The 17,149-nt window shown below is 33.3% G+C and overlaps 2 protein-coding genes across 16 annotated transcripts; one reads left to right on the top strand and one right to left on the bottom strand.

The window, feature by feature from the left end:
* Positions 1–1,386: 1,386 nt before the first annotated feature.
* LOC114311226 (methyltransferase) lies at positions 1,387–11,963 on the top strand. 14 transcript variants are annotated; one of them, XM_028257325.2, is made up of 8 exons: positions 1,387–1,569; positions 1,652–1,683; positions 1,857–2,034; positions 2,646–2,715; positions 3,550–3,627; positions 7,642–7,787; positions 8,050–8,120; positions 11,791–11,963. In XM_028257325.2, the coding sequence occupies exons 3-7, from the start codon at positions 1,880–1,882 to the stop codon at positions 8,087–8,089; spliced, it is 489 nt and encodes a 162-aa protein (XP_028113126.1). In that variant the 5' UTR covers positions 1,387–1,569; positions 1,652–1,683; positions 1,857–1,879; the 3' UTR covers positions 8,090–8,120; positions 11,791–11,963. The 14 variants fall into 14 exon arrangements, with proteins under 14 accessions (XP_028113126.1, XP_028113127.1, XP_028113124.1 ...); XM_028257323.2 differs by having other exon boundaries at positions 1,406–1,569; positions 1,892–2,034; positions 2,649–2,715; XM_028257322.2 differs by having other exon boundaries at positions 1,406–1,569; positions 1,892–2,034.
* LOC114311225 (basic leucine zipper 9) lies at positions 9,775–14,996 on the bottom strand. 2 transcript variants are annotated; one of them, XM_028257314.2, is made up of 6 exons: positions 13,173–14,996; positions 11,750–11,870; positions 11,324–11,486; positions 11,164–11,239; positions 10,788–10,913; positions 9,775–10,476 (listed from the first exon to the last, which is right to left on the bottom strand). In XM_028257314.2, exons 1-6 carry the CDS (start codon positions 13,434–13,436, stop codon positions 10,147–10,149), a joined length of 1,080 nt encoding a protein of 359 aa, XP_028113115.2. In that variant the 5' UTR covers positions 13,437–14,996; the 3' UTR covers positions 9,775–10,146. The 2 variants fall into 2 exon arrangements, with proteins under 2 accessions (XP_028113115.2, XP_028113116.2); XM_028257315.2 differs by having other exon boundaries at positions 11,750–11,867; positions 13,173–13,991.
* Between the last annotated feature and the right edge of the window lie 2,153 nt (positions 14,997–17,149).

The following is a 17,149-nucleotide window of genomic DNA, read 5'->3' as shown; positions in this document are numbered from 1 at the left end:
CCAGAAAATATGGTGACCTGTTAGAAACTACAATGTGCAAATGCCAAAGGTGACGAGGGAAAACCCATGTCCTTGATGATGGTAATGGTATGCTTGTAAACCGGGTGGAATTGTAGAGACTCTAAGCAAGGGAAGAGAACCAAAAATGCTTTTGGACGTTGGATCATTTGTGTACGTAAAGATACAAAAAAGAAAAATGTGAAAATTTTAATTTATTTTTTATTCACTTTTTATTTGTATTTTTTCTATGCGAATAATGTCATAAATTTATGAGAGATTTGGTTAGAATTTCATTATAATAAAATTTTAATGCATTAAAGACAAGTACAAAAAGTTTTTTTTTAAATATATATAGGTTTATTATCAAAATATTAAATTTTAAAATAATATAACTTTTAAACTAGATGTCGGATTTTAATAAAATTAGTATTTTTAGAATTCTGACATCAAGATCTATCAAGCAAGATTCATGTTAACTATGAAATTCTTTAAAAAAAAAATATTATGTAAAAATTAATGTAAATAGTAACATATTACTCTATTTGACAGTAATATGTTTCACAATAAGATGTTATTCTGGTTGACACTAACATGTTACTCTGACAATATTGTCTAAGAAAAAAAAAAGATATTTTACTTTGTTCTTATTCAATTATGCGTCCATTTTTAAGAGATTTATGAAGAAAAATAAATTGGATTATTCTTGTCACCAATTAAAGGTTCAATGGAGGAAATTTTACTTAATTTCTCAAAATTTATTCCTCAAAAAAAAAAAAAAAATGTCATAAATTTAATATTCAAAGACATCCTCAAAGTTGCAAGAGGGAAGATAGTTGTGATGCTTGCTTTTGCTGGTTTTGAAAGTATGTGTCTTAAAGATGTTTTTTTGAAAGTATGTGTGTCCAACATGTTTTTAAAATTTTATTTTAATAAAAATAAACATAAATGTATTTGGAAAATCAAAAAATGAAGGGAAAATTAAGCAATTCCAAAAATTGTGGGAATTAAAAGTAATTGGAGTATATATGAAAACATGAAAAAAATAATTGGAAAAATATGGTTAGAATTACTATTTTGCTCTTTAGTTTACCATCGATCTTTCTGTCTTCCTAATCTACTTAGACAAACCTCACTTTTGTATGTTATACCTATTTTCATTTTGTTCTTAACCTTTTAATTGTCATAGTCTCAATTGGTGTTAAGAATTGAAACTTCTTTTTCCTTAAAGCCAAGTATCCATTTCTTCATTCCAAATAATAATAAAAAAAAAAAAATGGATAAATGAAATGTTAAATATTTTATTTACCAAAGAAAGCTTTTTACCACTTTAATCACCAATAACATATAATAAACATTTTATTTTATTTATATTTATTTAAATTATAGGCACATCATGATCATGAGTGACAACAGCTAGTACAATTAAAGAATGAGAGGCAAAGTGAAATTATAGGTAAAATACATGCGAAAGATTTCTCTCTCTCTCTCTCGCTCTCTCGCTCTATGCTGTGGATATGGCGGTCTCACTCTCTGCGACTCTCAACGCAGATCATTCAACTCGTATTCAAGGTTTTCATTCATCCCTATTATTCTAACTTTGCTATTACTTGGTTTAATTTCTGCAATTGCAAAATTTGATTGAATTTTTCAGGTAGACAATGCAAATACACGGGTCAATCAGTGGTAAAACTATCTCCACATCTCACTCTTTACATTTGTTTTTTAATACAATTATCTTTCATTCTACTTTGTTGAATCCTACCCAATTACCCTATTGATGAACTTTTTTAAACCCAATTGTGAATTGAAGAGTAACACATAATACACACAAGTTTGGACTACGTATATGTGTGTAGGTACTGAATTTAGTTAGTTTTTAATGAGGGGACAGAGAGCACTACCCATAAAGATATTAACGGTGGGAAGAACAAGGTCACAGGGGGTACAACTAATAGTTGATGATTACATTGAGAAACTCAAATGCTACTGCCGCATTGAAGATGTCCGTATCCGGTCCAATCCTAAGAATTCCCGGTGCGTCGCCGTCTGATTCAGCTTTGCTCATATCTCATGACTAATATATAGCTGACATCTCTTTCAACAAGATGTCATATCTATATACATATATCTCCTGATTGCTTTATATAGTATTAGTAATTGTAATGTATCAATGTATACAATTTTTTAATTTGGATTATCTGAACTTGGGGTTCTAACTTCGGCACTGATGTTGGAGAAATCCCAGTTGTTTGTCGAATAATGGAATCTGTCTGGATAAAAAAAAGGGGTAGTGGTTCATTTTCTCACGAGAAAAACAAAGGAAGATATATAGTAGGTAGTTATTTTTCAAGTTGGCATGATCTATACCTTTCAAGTTTGGGTGGACGATTTGCATTTCTACCACTTCACTGCTCAAATTGGAACCCCAAATTCAGCAAATCAAGATTCATTTTTTTTATAAGAAAAAAGTATGCTCGTTTGTGCTTTTTCATCAGCTTATAGTTCTGATTTCTTGTCTGTGGTGGAATTCTGAAAGTATTGTTTAGACAGATTAGAAATTATTGCCAAACTTGTTGATTAGTTTCTTCTGGATACTTTTTTCCTACAAAGTGAAAGATTTACTATTTAATTCTTACCCCGTGTAGCAGAGATGTAAAGGCTCAGGTAGAACATGAAGACATGGCTGTCATGCATCTCATCCGGTCTGACGATTGGGTATAATGTCAATTTTTTTTTTTTTTGATTGAATCACCTAGAGAGTTCAATTTTCTCCGTTTCTTGTAGTTCTATTGACCTGGACACTCTTTGTTCACTTAGAGGACACATGTGTCCATCACTTAAACACATGTATCTATCAATTAGGCACATATGAAACTAATTATAAGTTTGAACAAAATAACTTATTAGACAATAATAAAAGAAAAACAATATGTAACTTTATAGAAATTAGTGTTATATTACATTCTTTTAATTATTTGTTAACGATATATTTATATATATGACATATAATAAATATATAAAATTATATATTTTGTAAAACTTTGGCCTAATAACCTTGAGGTTATGTGTTAAAGTCTTGGGACAACCACTTTGTGTACTATGTTAAAAGTTAGGTGTGCACCCAATCTTTTTCCTTCCAAATATACATTAATGTTTACTATTTGGACGTTGTTTTTATATATTTTGTTACTTGTCCCCCACGTGTTGTGTCCTACATTTTTTAAAAATTGTCATGTCAGCGTGTCCATGTCCATGTCCATGTCCATGCCCATGCTTCTTAGGTTAGCAATATTTAATAAGGGTTTTGTATTTTCCTTATGAACTCCATCACAAGAGATCAATTTGAACCTTCAACAAGCTAAATATACAATTCCATTTTCTTGGGAAAGTGAAGGGCAATCTCTATTACAACATGGCACCATTTGGAGCTTCAATGTGTATTCTTATTTTGTTGTTGTTGTTGTTGTTTTTTTTTTTTTTTTTTTTGGTTGTGTGTGTAGATAAATCAATGCATATTCTTATTTCTATGTCATATAATCCTATGTGTAGGTTGTGATGCTGGATGAGCATGGACTAGACATTGAGTCTGAGCAGATGGCTGAGTTGATTGGGGATGCAGGGAACACAGTATGATCTACTTCTTAAATCCAAAAGTCTTTCTGAAAAGATGCATTGTAATGCCCTCAAAATAAGATATACTCATCCATTCATAAAATCTATAAAACATAATAGAAATGTTACATATTATATTCATTAAAGTATTCTTTACAAAAGATATTACATGTTAGCAATAAAATGGATGCCCTACGGGCTTATAGTTTGTCCATGTCATCACTTGGTTACAACAAAAGAGTCCTAACTCTATACATAGAAAGCCCTAGGCTTGAATAACAAAAGGGAGTCTTCAACTCCAAAACCTCCTAAGCTAAGATCTTGGAGGCGGCATACCACCTGTACTTGAAAAATGTGTCCTAAGTAGGGTGAGCCAATACCCAGTAGAGATATGCTAAACATTATATGAGAATTAACTAAAACATTAGCATCCGATAAATGTTTAACATTTGAAAACCAAGTTACACTCTTTCCATAACCAATCAACATTGACATCCATATTTCAGTCTACTTCCATTTATTTATCTAAATCAATTCATTAACATGGTTCATTTTTATCCAATCAATTCAAAATGAGAGTACAACTCGTATCAACAACACTTCAATCATCAACATCATTCAGATGTATATAAGATTTTGGGACTTTCATCCTAGACACTCTGGCCAACTTAATTATCAATGGAGTCCATCCCCTATCTCCTCCCAAATAATGGAATACATCCCCTTTCTCCTCTTAAACAAAGATACATATGCAATATATTTAAACATGTTGTCATATACAATGACCAATTAAATCACATATTCAGTATGTTAATCCAACCGTCATATTCAATGACATAATCCAATTAATTAGTTTTAATTTACCTAATCATCATGCAGTTTCTACAACAATCATGACTATCCTTCACCGATAGTCCAAAACAGTTATCTCTAAACGGATAAATAAATCTATCAAACAGATAAAATTATTAATTTTTCCATAGGTGAATGATTTATCAATCCGACTACACCATTTAATCACAATTTCCCCAAATTTCATAATTCCCCAACCAATTTCATATTTCCACAATGATTTCACTATTTAAACAAATAATTTATATAATGCAAATTAGGGCATTCTCTTCCTTTTCTCAAACATTGCACCTAAGGCCAAATTTTCCCCATTATACACAAACAACCCCATTTTCAAGATCTTACATACATATAGAACCCAAAAATCGGAAACCTCTCTTTTATTATTTCAAACTCAAAACCCTAACTTCACCCAAGCCAACCATTTATACAAAAATGACCAATATTTATGTTAAAGCTCATAGTAATGAGTAGATTATCCCTACCTCAAGAAGAGAAGATGAGCTAAGCAAGAGATGAACTCCAAAGATGACGAAATCAACTTCTACTCAGATGAAAATGGAGATCTCGAAGAGCTCAATCTTTTTATCAAAGGAATGAGGGTGAGGAGATCACTAGATCTAGGTTAAAATGTAGAAAGAGAGAGTATTTTAGAGAGGGAAGCTCTCAACTTAGAGTTTTGGAAAGTTTTAGAGAGAGAAAAGACAGAAAAAGTGATTTAAAAAGTCACTTTCGCAATCTGATATATGCACAGTCCGCTCGAGTGGAGAGTTTAACGCTTGAGCGTCAGACACATAAATTCGACCCGCTGAAGCGCAATAAAGGCCGCTCGAGCGCCAAAACACAACAGTAAGGCACTACCCGCTCGAGCGCAACAAGACTCGCTCGAGCGTAGAATACACTCGCCCAGTATTTTACAGATTTCAGACAGTCGCTCGAGCACCAAAGGGGCTGCTCGAGCTCAAACCCGCTCGAGCGTAAGAAACAACGCTCGAGCGTGAAAAACACTTCCGCAGTATTTTTACAGACGCACAAAGTACTGAAAGATTGCAAATCCCGCTCAAGCGGAAGACCAAAATTCTAGACAATAAGGTTCTAAACCAACAACCAACCGCCCTGTTCTGAACACCCCTAGGACATTTCAAAACTCAAATTCAAAGGGTAACAAGAGGAAAAGACATAAACAACAACATTAAACCACAAGACCCGAGTCCGAAACACTATAAAAGTCGAGTTAGAAACCGGGATCGCTATATGCATTCTTGCCAATTACCTTTTCTCTTTTGATTGTTTTTGGTCAAGAACTTGTTAGATTGGAAAGAATCATGCCCATCTAATACAAGAGACTTTTGGGAAGATGCTGGGTTTCAAGTGCCTACTTTAGTTCGAAGCTGGAAACAGCCAACCATTTCTACTGCAAAGAAACTAAAAGAGCAAGAGTAGAATAATATGAAGAATAGGTAGAAGATGAAAAAAGAGGTGGAAAAAAATAAAATCCAATCACAATATCTTGAATGATGCTTTAAAGTTGCAAGATGTAGATTAAATATTAACTAGCTTCATAAGTGATGACACTACTCTCTTTCATAGACTTGAAAATCCCAATAAAGAAATGTCTTCAATCAAACTAATCTTGATTGTCATTTAAAAGCCAACCCAAGTAAACAAAACCCTAGAAGAAAATAAGACTGCTAAATCATTGATGGGGAAGGGCAATCAATGGTGTGGAATGTGCAGTTGCGTCACACTGTCTAGGATTGGAAGCAAGATCAGTTGGTGGAACTTCTAGGTCTTTTATATGGTTTGCATCTTGGGAGGGCAAGTCAGGATTTCTTGGTATGGGATTGTCCTAGATCCAAAGGTATTTTTACTGTATCTTCATTCTATGGGGTGCTTGTTCAGGATGTGTATGCTCACGATGTATGGTTTATCCATGGAAAGGTGTTTGGGTGCCGGGCTCGCCGTCCAAGGTTGCCTTTTTTGTTTGGACAGTGAGCTTGGGGCGTATCTTAACTATTGATAATTTGATTCATCATGGGCATATTTTGGTGAATTTGTGTTGTATGTGAGGTAGGGCAGCTGAGTCGGTTGACCATTTGCCTATTCATTATCCTGTCTCTTTTTGTCTTTGGATGCTTGTGGTTGCAGTTTTTGGTTTAGTTTGGGTTCAGCCGGGTTTTGTGTTCGCAGTTGTGCAAAGTTGGGTAGGGGGGAGGGTTGGGAGGAGGCGTCGAAAGGCTTGGCTGCTTGCTTCACACTATTTAATGTGGTTGATTTGGTTGGAGCGTAATAGGCGGGTGTGTCAAGGGGTGGCTCACTCCATTCCTTGGTTAGAGAGGCGGATTCTTATAGTTTTGTATAGTTGGGTGACAGGTTTAGTAGATCCGGATGTGTTGGCTTTTGTAGATTTTGTGGAGGATTTGATTTGTTAGTTTGGTCGGGCTTTTGAGGCTGCTTTTGTATTCTTTGCATTATCTTGATGCTTTCTCGATAAAGTTTGGTTATTTATCAAAAATAAAATAAAATCATTGCTGCAGTAGTATGTTGGATGAGTAAGATGATCATTATCCTGCATTCCCTCAATGGTGTTGATGTGGTAGGACGATAATAAGATGCATGATTTGATGTAAAGATGCAAGAATTAATAATGTAGAAAAAGATCACACCTAGAATTCCACAGGCATCAAACCTATTTAATACCTACAATTTTGCTATTTGGGAACTAAGAACTCTAGCTTCACATACAATGACCCATGGTTTGACCCCTACAGCCCTATGCTATGAAATTCTGAAAATTACCAAAATACCCCGGTCTATAAAGGTTGAAAAATATATTAAAAATTGATGAGCATCTTATTTAGACTAAATTTAAGACTACTATGATTAGAAACTTGACTATGCCTGGTTTGGTTCCTATAGGTCACACTTTGAAATTATGCTAATAACTGACTTCAGCATCTTTGTTGAATTTACCTTTTTTTGCTCCTCTTATGCACTGCATCAATTGGAATGGAGTATCTCGAATTAAGCATCCAAAGCATCTGAAATCAAGAATCAAATTAAGAAGTAAGAATAAAGAGTCTGAAGTAGACATTTTAGTGGATAGTTATAGTCATCCGGTTTTTTCCTTTTTCTTTGAACCAGTTGACAGAGTTTTTATCTTTTCTATATTGACAGGGAGCTTCAAGCTTATTATTTTGCATTGGCGGATCTTATGGTCATGGGAGACAATTGCGACAACGGGCTAACTTATCAATCAAGTTGTCATCTTTGGTCTTAAATCATCAGATTGCATTGGTTGTACTCATGGAGCAACTATATAGGTGATTATATTCTGATTTACAATTTCACTTTAGGTTGTACTTAATATCTGTTTTTATTATTGAAGATTTCTTTTATGAGTTTTGGCGTAATTTATTATTATTATTATTATTTTGTTTATTGAAAAGAATACTGAAAAAAAAGAAGACATGAAATGAAGCCCATGCATACATTAAAAGCATGGAACAACAAAGGTTTCTACTTGGATATTTTGTTCAATGTTAAATAACTTGAATAATGGATGCTTTTTGGTTTCATTTATAGGGCATGGACTATTCTTAGAGGACAAAAATACCATCACTAGAGATATTTCTCATGGTCACAATCATATACAGGTAATGCTGCTTTCTCTATATCTACATGTTACTCTTCAATTTTTGTTTTCTCCCTCAGCCAAAAATCTATTTTTGGTATGTTGTGTACTCTTTTCTTCTTAGTATGTACGACATTAATTTGACTTTTAGACCATGTAGATGGCTTCCAGTCTTTCACAGCCATATTTCTCCCTCCCCTCCTTTTAGTTTTTGGATTGGGTTTGAACCTATATCTGGTGTCCATGGATGGATTGACCCAATAGTTCTAATAGAAGAGTTCCTACAGTTCTACTTTTCCTTCATAACAAAGACAGTATTAGTGACATGTTTGAAAGTCTATCACCAATAATTATGTGTGACCTGCAGAAAGTTGTTGACCCCTGCTTGAATTTTTGTTCAAATACAGAGTTAGTCCAACACAATTTTCAAATGTAGGACGTTTTCGCCAGTTTCTACCTTGGTGCTAGCTAAGCATCCTCTATGGCAGAAATGTTATAAAATTAGATCTTTGTTAGCAGGTCGGACAGGGGAATGAGATTTCTTTATGGAATAATTATTGGATCCCTTACCACTGGCCTTTCAACCTTTGTCCTTTCATGCTTTCAGCATTTGCATCCTCTTCTTCTCTGTGTAGTAACTCTGTGGCTAGGAAGCATAGATACGGATACGACACGATATGGATACGGCGGTCCGACAAAACCTAAAAAAATAGGATACCGGTACGGCTAGGATACGTTTGCGAAAAATATATTTTTTAAAATTATTAATAGTGAGTTACATATAAGCTAAAGAACGTTGAGAAACCACAATGTAGTTTTATAACGCAAAATACTAACATTTAAGAATTTTGTATTAATTTAAGCTAGTATCTTGTTTACTTTTAAAATTTTTAATAGGTCTTGCAAATATTTCATTTCAACATCAAGTTTAATATATTTATATTACAATAATAGAACAATTCACAACTTATCCCTATGTTTTTTCCTTTGGCTAGTAAAAAATATTGTATTCAAATTTACTTGTTTATTTATTTACTGATATTACCATTGTTATATTCTCTTGTTAATTCTTACTTTCTATCTAGTTATAGGGGACATGCATGAAATAATTAGGATACATCAATTTGATAAATTCTATTATTTAATTTACTATGCTCTTCTTATCAAAGAACTTAACAAAATATTAGAAAAATATTCTTTTATTTATACTTGCAATTATATTATATTATATTATATTATATTACTATGTAAGAAATGTTACAATTCTAATTTTATAAAACAAGTAAACATGACTCGGAGTGTCCGATACTTTAAAATTAAGTATCCGATACTCCAAAATTAATGAAAAAATAATTAAGAAGTATCCGATACGTATCCGCGAGTATCTAAGGAGTATCGGTATCCAATACGGATACGATACGGATACGTCATCCTATTTGAAGTATCCGTGCTTCATAGCTCTGTGGTTAGTGATCTTCTATTTCCAACCCAAACAAAACGAAATTTTCCTCTTCTCTCCTCAGTTTTCCTCACATAGTCTTATTCTATCCACTACCCCATCTAAATTTGGTTTTCACCCCGTACATTTGTCAAAATGGTATCTAATGTTAAACATACATCCACATATTCAATATATGTCTTCCTCTCTGAAAACATTAATAGCGTGTGAAGAAGACTTTTGTGTTGTGAAACAAGAATATTGTACACTAACAATTATAGTGCAAGATACAACTGAAACAATAGGTCTCTTGCAAGCCACAATCCCAAATAAACAAACAACAGGAGCAAGGCTTTAAACATCAGCCGTTACATATTGTATTGGCTATTACGTATCAGGATTTTAGACTTTTGATATTGATCTATCGGCTGATACTATCTGATGTCAACCAATATATAACCATATCGCTGATACCAATCCGTATTCCAGTACCATTATTTAAAACCATGAACAGGAGGGGAGAGAGAGTTCAAAAACACACACAAAAAAAGAAAGAAAAGCAGCTCTAGAGAAACTAAGGCCACAGTCTAGAAATAGCAAAACTTCAGCTCTATTTGGAAATTGTAGGTGCATGAGATTTCCAAGACCAATCCTCGGCCACACAGCTGACAGTATCGCTTATAAAATCATTATTGGCACCACCATTGAAGGTGTTAGGATTTTCAAGTCCAAGAGTTGAATTTTGCCCAGAAACTGTTATTCCAGGATATGAGACATCATCTTCATGTACAGCGATTGTTGGTGAGATATTATTGCCCAGTCGACACATGTTGTCAGTAGTAAAAGGTTGTTGGGGAGTGCTTAAATGATTTTGAAGGAGATGACTTAAAGTAGACATTGTCAACGAGCCTCTAGTGACCATATCTTCAGCCAGCTTCACCTAAAGTCACAATACGTTTCACCCACCTTAATAGTAGTTGGATGTAAAGATTTGCAATGTTAAGTGCAGTGAAAATAACAACTTTTGAAAACATTTGTAATATCATATAATTTCTTGTGCTTCTTTAATGTAATTTTCAATAATGTCTCCTACAATAACAGCAGCAGTGATGTAGATTATGAAAGCAACCACCATGGGATCTTATGGCACAAGGATTTCAGCTTAAATATCTTTTGGTTTTTGCATTTATGAAAACAGAATATGTTGTAGTGATGTTTCAAGGGTTTAATTATGTAGATTAACCATGATACCTTGGCTCTCAAAGCTTCTACATCTGACTTAAGCACTCGATTATTAGTGTTAGCATCTTTAAATTGTTGAGAAGCACCTGTAAATTGCTTGAACAGATTTGAATTTTCTCCTTGCAGTTGTTCAACCTGAGAGAAAAGCCATAAATCAACCTTCCAAAAGAAAACCGAAACAACTCAACATTTATGCATGGTTGTTTTATGCTAAAATTATTAATTTCTATATATTTGCAGTAGCATGAAGAAACAAGAAAAATATAAATCTTATAGAAAGCTTCTGAAACCAAATAAATGGTAAGACTAATTTCAATTTTGCCTCTTAGGTCCACCATCCTTCAGACAACCAATCAAATAACACATAAAATGGAAAACTAGTTACCTGCTTCTCAAGGTCTGCCAGATGTTCTTGTTTTCTTCTCCTTGAGCGCCTAGCTGACTCTCTGTTCGAAACCATTCTGAAACCACGGCAACAATGCCATATAGGCTTGGTCAAGATCTAACCCATGTCTGTAATTTGATTCATAGACATTGATCTATACCTTTTGGCGCGTTTTAAATTGAGAGGATCAGTGCTCTGTTCACATTGACCAGCTTCTGTCTCGATGTCATCATCATCTGATTGCTCGCGTGAGGAACCACTTGTAGCTCCTGTTGTTTGGTTATCAATGCCTTTCGGTTTAGTAGCTGAATCTGGACTGCTAACTGACCAATTACAGGTGCATCCACAAGTTAAACAATAGAAAAGTAATTGAATAAAATACAGTGGATTATATCTTAAAAAAACTACATTTGAACACTTTTTCAAGCAACTTCACAATGAATTCATTTATTTTTATTTATAAAAAAGGAGTACATGTGAGATGTAAGTTGTTTGTTATAGTTGATTGATTCCTAATATGCATGCACGCTCGCACATGCACTCATGCACACACAAATGTATCCTATTCACATAAGTTTTATCGTACCACATATTGATGACTGGGATTCAATTGTTGCCGAGATGCAGGATTGATTTGAAGTGACATGTTCAGGCCATAGAATGTTGTCTGTTAGTCCACCACAACTCGGTACGCTGTTCATTGTCTGCTGATATTACAAGCGAGTATAGAAATTATTAAAATGAATAGCAATTTATGTACAGTTAATATATATATATATATATATATCGATTATATACTATGATTCTTTCTTGATGGAAACATATTTTATCGATGATTATTAGAATCCTGATCTAAATTGTAGGATCTTAAGATCCTATTACTCCAATTTGGCCTTGTTTACTGTTGAATAAACAATGAATAATTGAAAATGTCATGACATCAACACATCTGAGAAAATGGACTTTAGTTATTTTTGGAGGTTTGAAGACAAGAAGTTTGCTTTTGGGATAACGGTAGTTATGCTTGTGATTTAGCTCTTAGTTGTAGGAAGTGGGAGTGGGTGCACATAGAAGAGTCTAAGGCTAAAAGAAACTTGAGGAGCATTTAATGTATTTTATACAAATATATTGTAAGAAATATTTTTGTTGCTTAAGCATAGTAAATTCTCCTCACAAATTAATGATACATCACCAATAACATGTCTTTACTCCTCAACTCTCACAAAACACATACTAAAATATCTATCAAAAAATCTCGATCCTTTATTTCCTAAGCGGAAAGCTGAAATCTATGACAAATATTTGTTCCCTACGTATTCTTTTGCATTGGTAGCTTTTCATTTATTTCTTTAGGTTTCATATTGCATATGTTTGAGATGTCCCATCTTAGTTGGAACTGCCAATGGACAGTTAGGTAATTTGGGCATGAGAAAATTCGTGCCGTAATTGAGTTGTGAGCTTTATATAATATAATACTAGACGTGTGAGTACACACTACATGTGTGAAGTTTAAAATAACTAAAGGCAGTTACTTGAAGTAATTTAGATCTAGGAGAATTGAAAAGTTACCATGTTTTGGAAAATTTTACACACCATCATGTGTAGATCTCACGCCTGTAAATGGTGTTAAATTTTAAGTAGTTTAGATGAGGTACGCCCACTTAGGTGTAAGCTTTGTGTAGTAGAATAGATATAATAATACTTGAAGACTTGCACAATAACGTGTGCAATTGAAATTGTAGGAGATCATGGGTGAGAGTGGAGCGAATAGTGTACAACTGAACACAGTCAATTTTGTTGATTGATTTTGCCTTTTTTAAGGCAAAGTTAAATAGTAAAGAAAATTTAGTATTATTGTGGTTATTTTTTAATAAAAAAATCAAAAAAAAAAAATCAAAATTTTGTGACAAAATACCCACTAAATGAATTGTGTAAGAGTAGATAGATAAGAGTATAGATATTATAGACAAATTTGAAGATACAAAGAGAGATGAGAGAGAGAGAGTAACCTGATATCGGAAAGGGATGGTAAGATCGGCGGTGGCGGCACAAACGTCACAAAAACATTTAGAGTGGGCTTGGCTGACATCAAGGCCAAGAAAAGCATCAGCATCGGCAAAAACACGAGCTCTTTGTGTCCGAATTTTCCCACCAACTTTCTCATCTTTGCTAAAGAGTTCTTCTAGAGCCAATTCCGATTGGCTTCGCTTCATCTCTCCTCCTCCTCCTCTGCCGCCGTAGATTGATGCCTCCTCCACTGGTTTTTGATCCATTTTGTTGTATCACACCTCTTATATGGATTTTGCTTTCTTAATCTGTAAGCTATACAAAGAGAGAGAGAGAGAGAGAGCGCACTTAGGAGAGAGAGGGGTAGAGAGAGAGAAAGGTGAAGTAAATGATTTATTATATATGTATGTATACATGCATTGTAAAAAGGAAGTACAAAACAAAGAGAGGCAAAACACAAAGGAAATTAAATGTGGCAGAGAAAACTTTTACACCCACATGGGAATTTTATATCCATTTTTTGTTTTTTGTTTTGGGATTTATTGTGAAAATTTTGGATGCATCTAGCATAATTATAATAAAATAAAATAAATAAATAAGAAGGAACTAAAGAAATTTAAAAGAATTTTAGTAACAAATATGATGCATGCAGACGAAATTTAGAATAGTATTCATGTTGATAATATATGATAGAAATAATTTATCTGTGTAAGAAAATTTTATTAATTTATATGGAAATGACTCAATTACTTCAAACTTCTTTTTGAGAATCAACCCTTTTATCGCAATCAATTTTTGTTTTAATTTTTTGTTGGAGTTGTGCCCTTGGTGGGTACGGTGCTCTTACTCAATTTTTTTTTTTTTTTTAATAAAAATAAAAGATGTCACTTTATTGTTGAAAATTACCTAAGTATCCTCTGAAGTCACCTTTAATTACCAGATTCGGTGACTACTTGTTTTTTTTTTATTTATTTATAATTTTTTCATTTTTTTAGGAAACTAAAAAAATAATGCCTTTGAAAAGTTATAATAATTAGTTATTTTTGGGTGAAAAAATTGATGTGTCATTTAAATTTTGTAATTTGATTTCATTATTAAGAGATTAAAATTGAAGTTTGATACAAAAGAATGTAGTAATATTAGCATTTTTTATTTTATTTTTTTTGATTCCCAAAGCAAGTAAATAACAAAACCAATTTCAAGTTGGCTGCCAAAGAAAAAGTCAGCAGTGGTATTTCCAGTAAGCAAAACTAAAGTGTTGACGTGGAGCTTTACACAAAGCAAAAAATGGTGCAAAGCAATAATGGAGGTTGATCTGGACTAGCACTAAACTGAAATATGTTTGATAGAATATGGCTGTGAATGAGTCATCCTACTTTTGTGTGCTCACTAAAATAAAAATATGAAAGTGACATGTTTTGCTTCTTTTTTTTTTTTTTTTTTTTTTTTTTGTCTCTTTTGATTTCAACTTCTGCCCAACTTTTCTACAGTGAAGTACCAATATTGCCCTTTAATATTTTACATTTTGTCAATTTAATCTAATTAGTAACATACATTAAGAAATTGTACAGAATTCCACACATCTCTCAATTGGCACCTCCAAATGCAGACAAAAAATTTGGTTGGACACCCTATTTATTTGAACACTCCATTTTCAAATTTAAGTTTTGTTATTTTTCTTTCAACACCTCAATTAATTCCAATGTTATTGCTACCTAATCCCCAAACCCTAACCCTATCTCCACCAAGCCACCGCCCATCATCATGACCTTCAACTACCACCCTCAGCCCTTCTTCACCCTTTCCAACTCATCGTTGCCACCCCCCAGCCTCCCCAACCCAGAGAGAGAGAGAGAGAGAGAGAGTAGATCTAGGTTTTTAGATATATGATTTAAGGAATAAAGAGAATGAGGAGAAGAAGTGGGGTTTGGTTGTAGTGGTAGCGCTAGGGATGCTAGTTCACGATGGTGGTGTTGAGAAGGTAGCGACTGTGAAGGGTAGGAAAGGACTGGGTAGTAGCGGCTAGAGGTGGCAGAGGGGGCTAATGAGGGAGGCGACCAATAATCTTGAAAAACTACAATACAATACATATGCTCGATTAATGAATTTTACAACCATCATCTAGAAGCCACAAAATAGGACATACAAAACAAAAATCATTGGGCACTGCCTATTTGGAGGAATATTCTGTCATACAATACCTTTTGCAAATGACCTAATATACATCAAGAAGACTAAGTAGAGGAATAAATTAATCCATCCGAGTAGGCCCAGTAACACAACAAAAAAAACATCCTAATATCATCATATAAAAAAAAAATATTTTGGGCAAATTATCATCGCCTAATAAATATGAATCTATAAACTCCAAAACATCTAAACATTTTAGGTACAAATGAAGATTCGTTTCTTGGTACAACAAGATTACAACCCCAAACTTTTCATGAATCTACCGAGTCAAAAGATATCACATCAAAACTCCAATCAAGTCATAATCTCCATCAAAAATTCCATTCTATTTTTGTTTTTGTTTTAAATTTTATGCAAAAACAAGTTTACAAACTATTTTCAATTAAAAACACACATGGCTATAATGAAAGAATAGGATTAAAATACATGATAACTTGAAACATTTGAAGCTTTGGATTCAAGAATCACACAAGTCCAAATAACATATGGTCTAGTCCCTCAAATACATACAAGAAAACACTATAGAATGGAACTCCGGTCAGACCGACCAACCCCAGATTCTTGTTTTTTAAAAGCAAAAGTAGTTGTTTTATGTGATAAGAGAGTTTAGAGTTTTGTAGACAACATACCACAGACGCAAAACCAATTAGAAATTGACAGATAAACTTCTGGATTATATCAATTAATCACTAATTCGTCTAAAGTTTGAACGGCAATTTTATTATTTATATGCTCAACACGTTTCATAAAGAGGCTAAACAACATGCATAAAGAGCATAAAGAGGCTCAACACGTTTCATAAAGAGGATAATTATTATTGAGTAGATAGTGAAATTTATATGTAAAATCTATTACCTGCTCACATATCATATTAACAACAAATCTAAACATTTAAACCATTAGTGAGTATTACTAATATCTCCAACACTACAAACCTGTTTGGTTCTTTTTTATTTTTGATAGTGGTGGCGGTGGCCCTTAAGTTTTGTTTTATTTATATATGCTTCAATCACCTTCAAAACTATTGCCGTTATATTATATTATTATCTCTTTGTAGTTTTCCCAAAAGTTCACTTTAATTAGTGCCATACCCATGCATGCATGCACTAGTGAACAAGATTTTATAAGTTTGATTAGTATATATTTGATGAAAAATATTTGGCAGTTCTGATTGAGTACCTCCAATCCATTTCTAATGATATGGAATGGACCATGTGAAGAGGAATTACACTCCTCTCTCTATTCTCTCTATCTTCCACCTCATTAGAGAACAAAATGGGAATGATGTATTACACTATTTATTATAGTTTCCCACAAGTTCTTTAATTAGTGTCATGCTCATGCACTAGAAGAAGATTATAAGTTGATTACGTTCAGTTCACTGATTATAAACTAATTTACTAGTTCTCATAGACTTTCTAACTCTTATGAGAGATGTCGTGTATTCCAACATTTAGGGTAGACCAATAGTTTAAAATTTCATTCCTCACTCCACCTTTGAAGTTACTTTCAGAGTTTTGGCTTGATAATGACTTGGTACATGTGAAACGGGGAATTACATATATCCGAAGACTAGTCGGGGTGAAGCTTTAAGCACTATTGTGATGAAACAAAAATGCATTTATCACATTTCTTATAGTTTACCAAAGGACAAATTATATTGGTAGTTCTTGCATTTTGTTTCTTGTGTCATTTTGGTCCTTAAATTTTTAATTAGCTCAATTTTTATTCTTAATTTTTTTTTTTTTTTTTTTTTGGTGTCAATTTTAGTCCAATTGATAACGCTGGT

Source organism: Camellia sinensis, chromosome 13 (genome assembly GCF_055761805.1).
Source record: "Camellia sinensis isolate YWXY chromosome 13, ASM5576180v1, whole genome shotgun sequence".
NCBI classification, from domain to species: Eukaryota; Viridiplantae; Streptophyta; class Magnoliopsida; order Ericales; family Theaceae; genus Camellia; species Camellia sinensis.
The sequence above is the reverse complement of the archived record's forward strand: the minus strand, read 5'-3'. Positions and strand labels throughout refer to the sequence as shown.

Excerpts from the sequence above, each read along its gene's own strand:
- LOC114311226 (XM_028257322.2), top strand. The coding sequence starts at position 1,515 with ATGGCGGTCTCACTCTCTGCGACTCTCAACGCAGATCATTCAACTCGT. Across the intron at positions 1,570-1,651 it reads TCATTCAACTCGTATTCAAG|GTAGACAATGCAAATACACG; the intron begins GTTTTCATTCAT and ends TGAATTTTTCAG. Across the intron at positions 2,716-3,549 it reads TCATCCGGTCTGACGATTGG|GTTGTGATGCTGGATGAGCA; the intron begins GTATAATGTCAA and ends TCCTATGTGTAG.
- LOC114311225 (XM_028257314.2), bottom strand. The coding sequence starts at position 13,436 with ATGGATCAAAAACCAGTGGAGGAGGCATCAATCTACGGCGGCAGAGGA. Across the intron at positions 10,914-11,163 it reads TGGCAGACCTTGAGAAGCAG|GTTGAACAACTGCAAGGAGA; the intron begins GTAACTAGTTTT and ends CTTTTCTCTCAG. Across the intron at positions 10,477-10,787 it reads TAGAAGCTTTGAGAGCCAAG|GTGAAGCTGGCTGAAGATAT; the intron begins GTATCATGGTTA and ends TTGTGACTTTAG.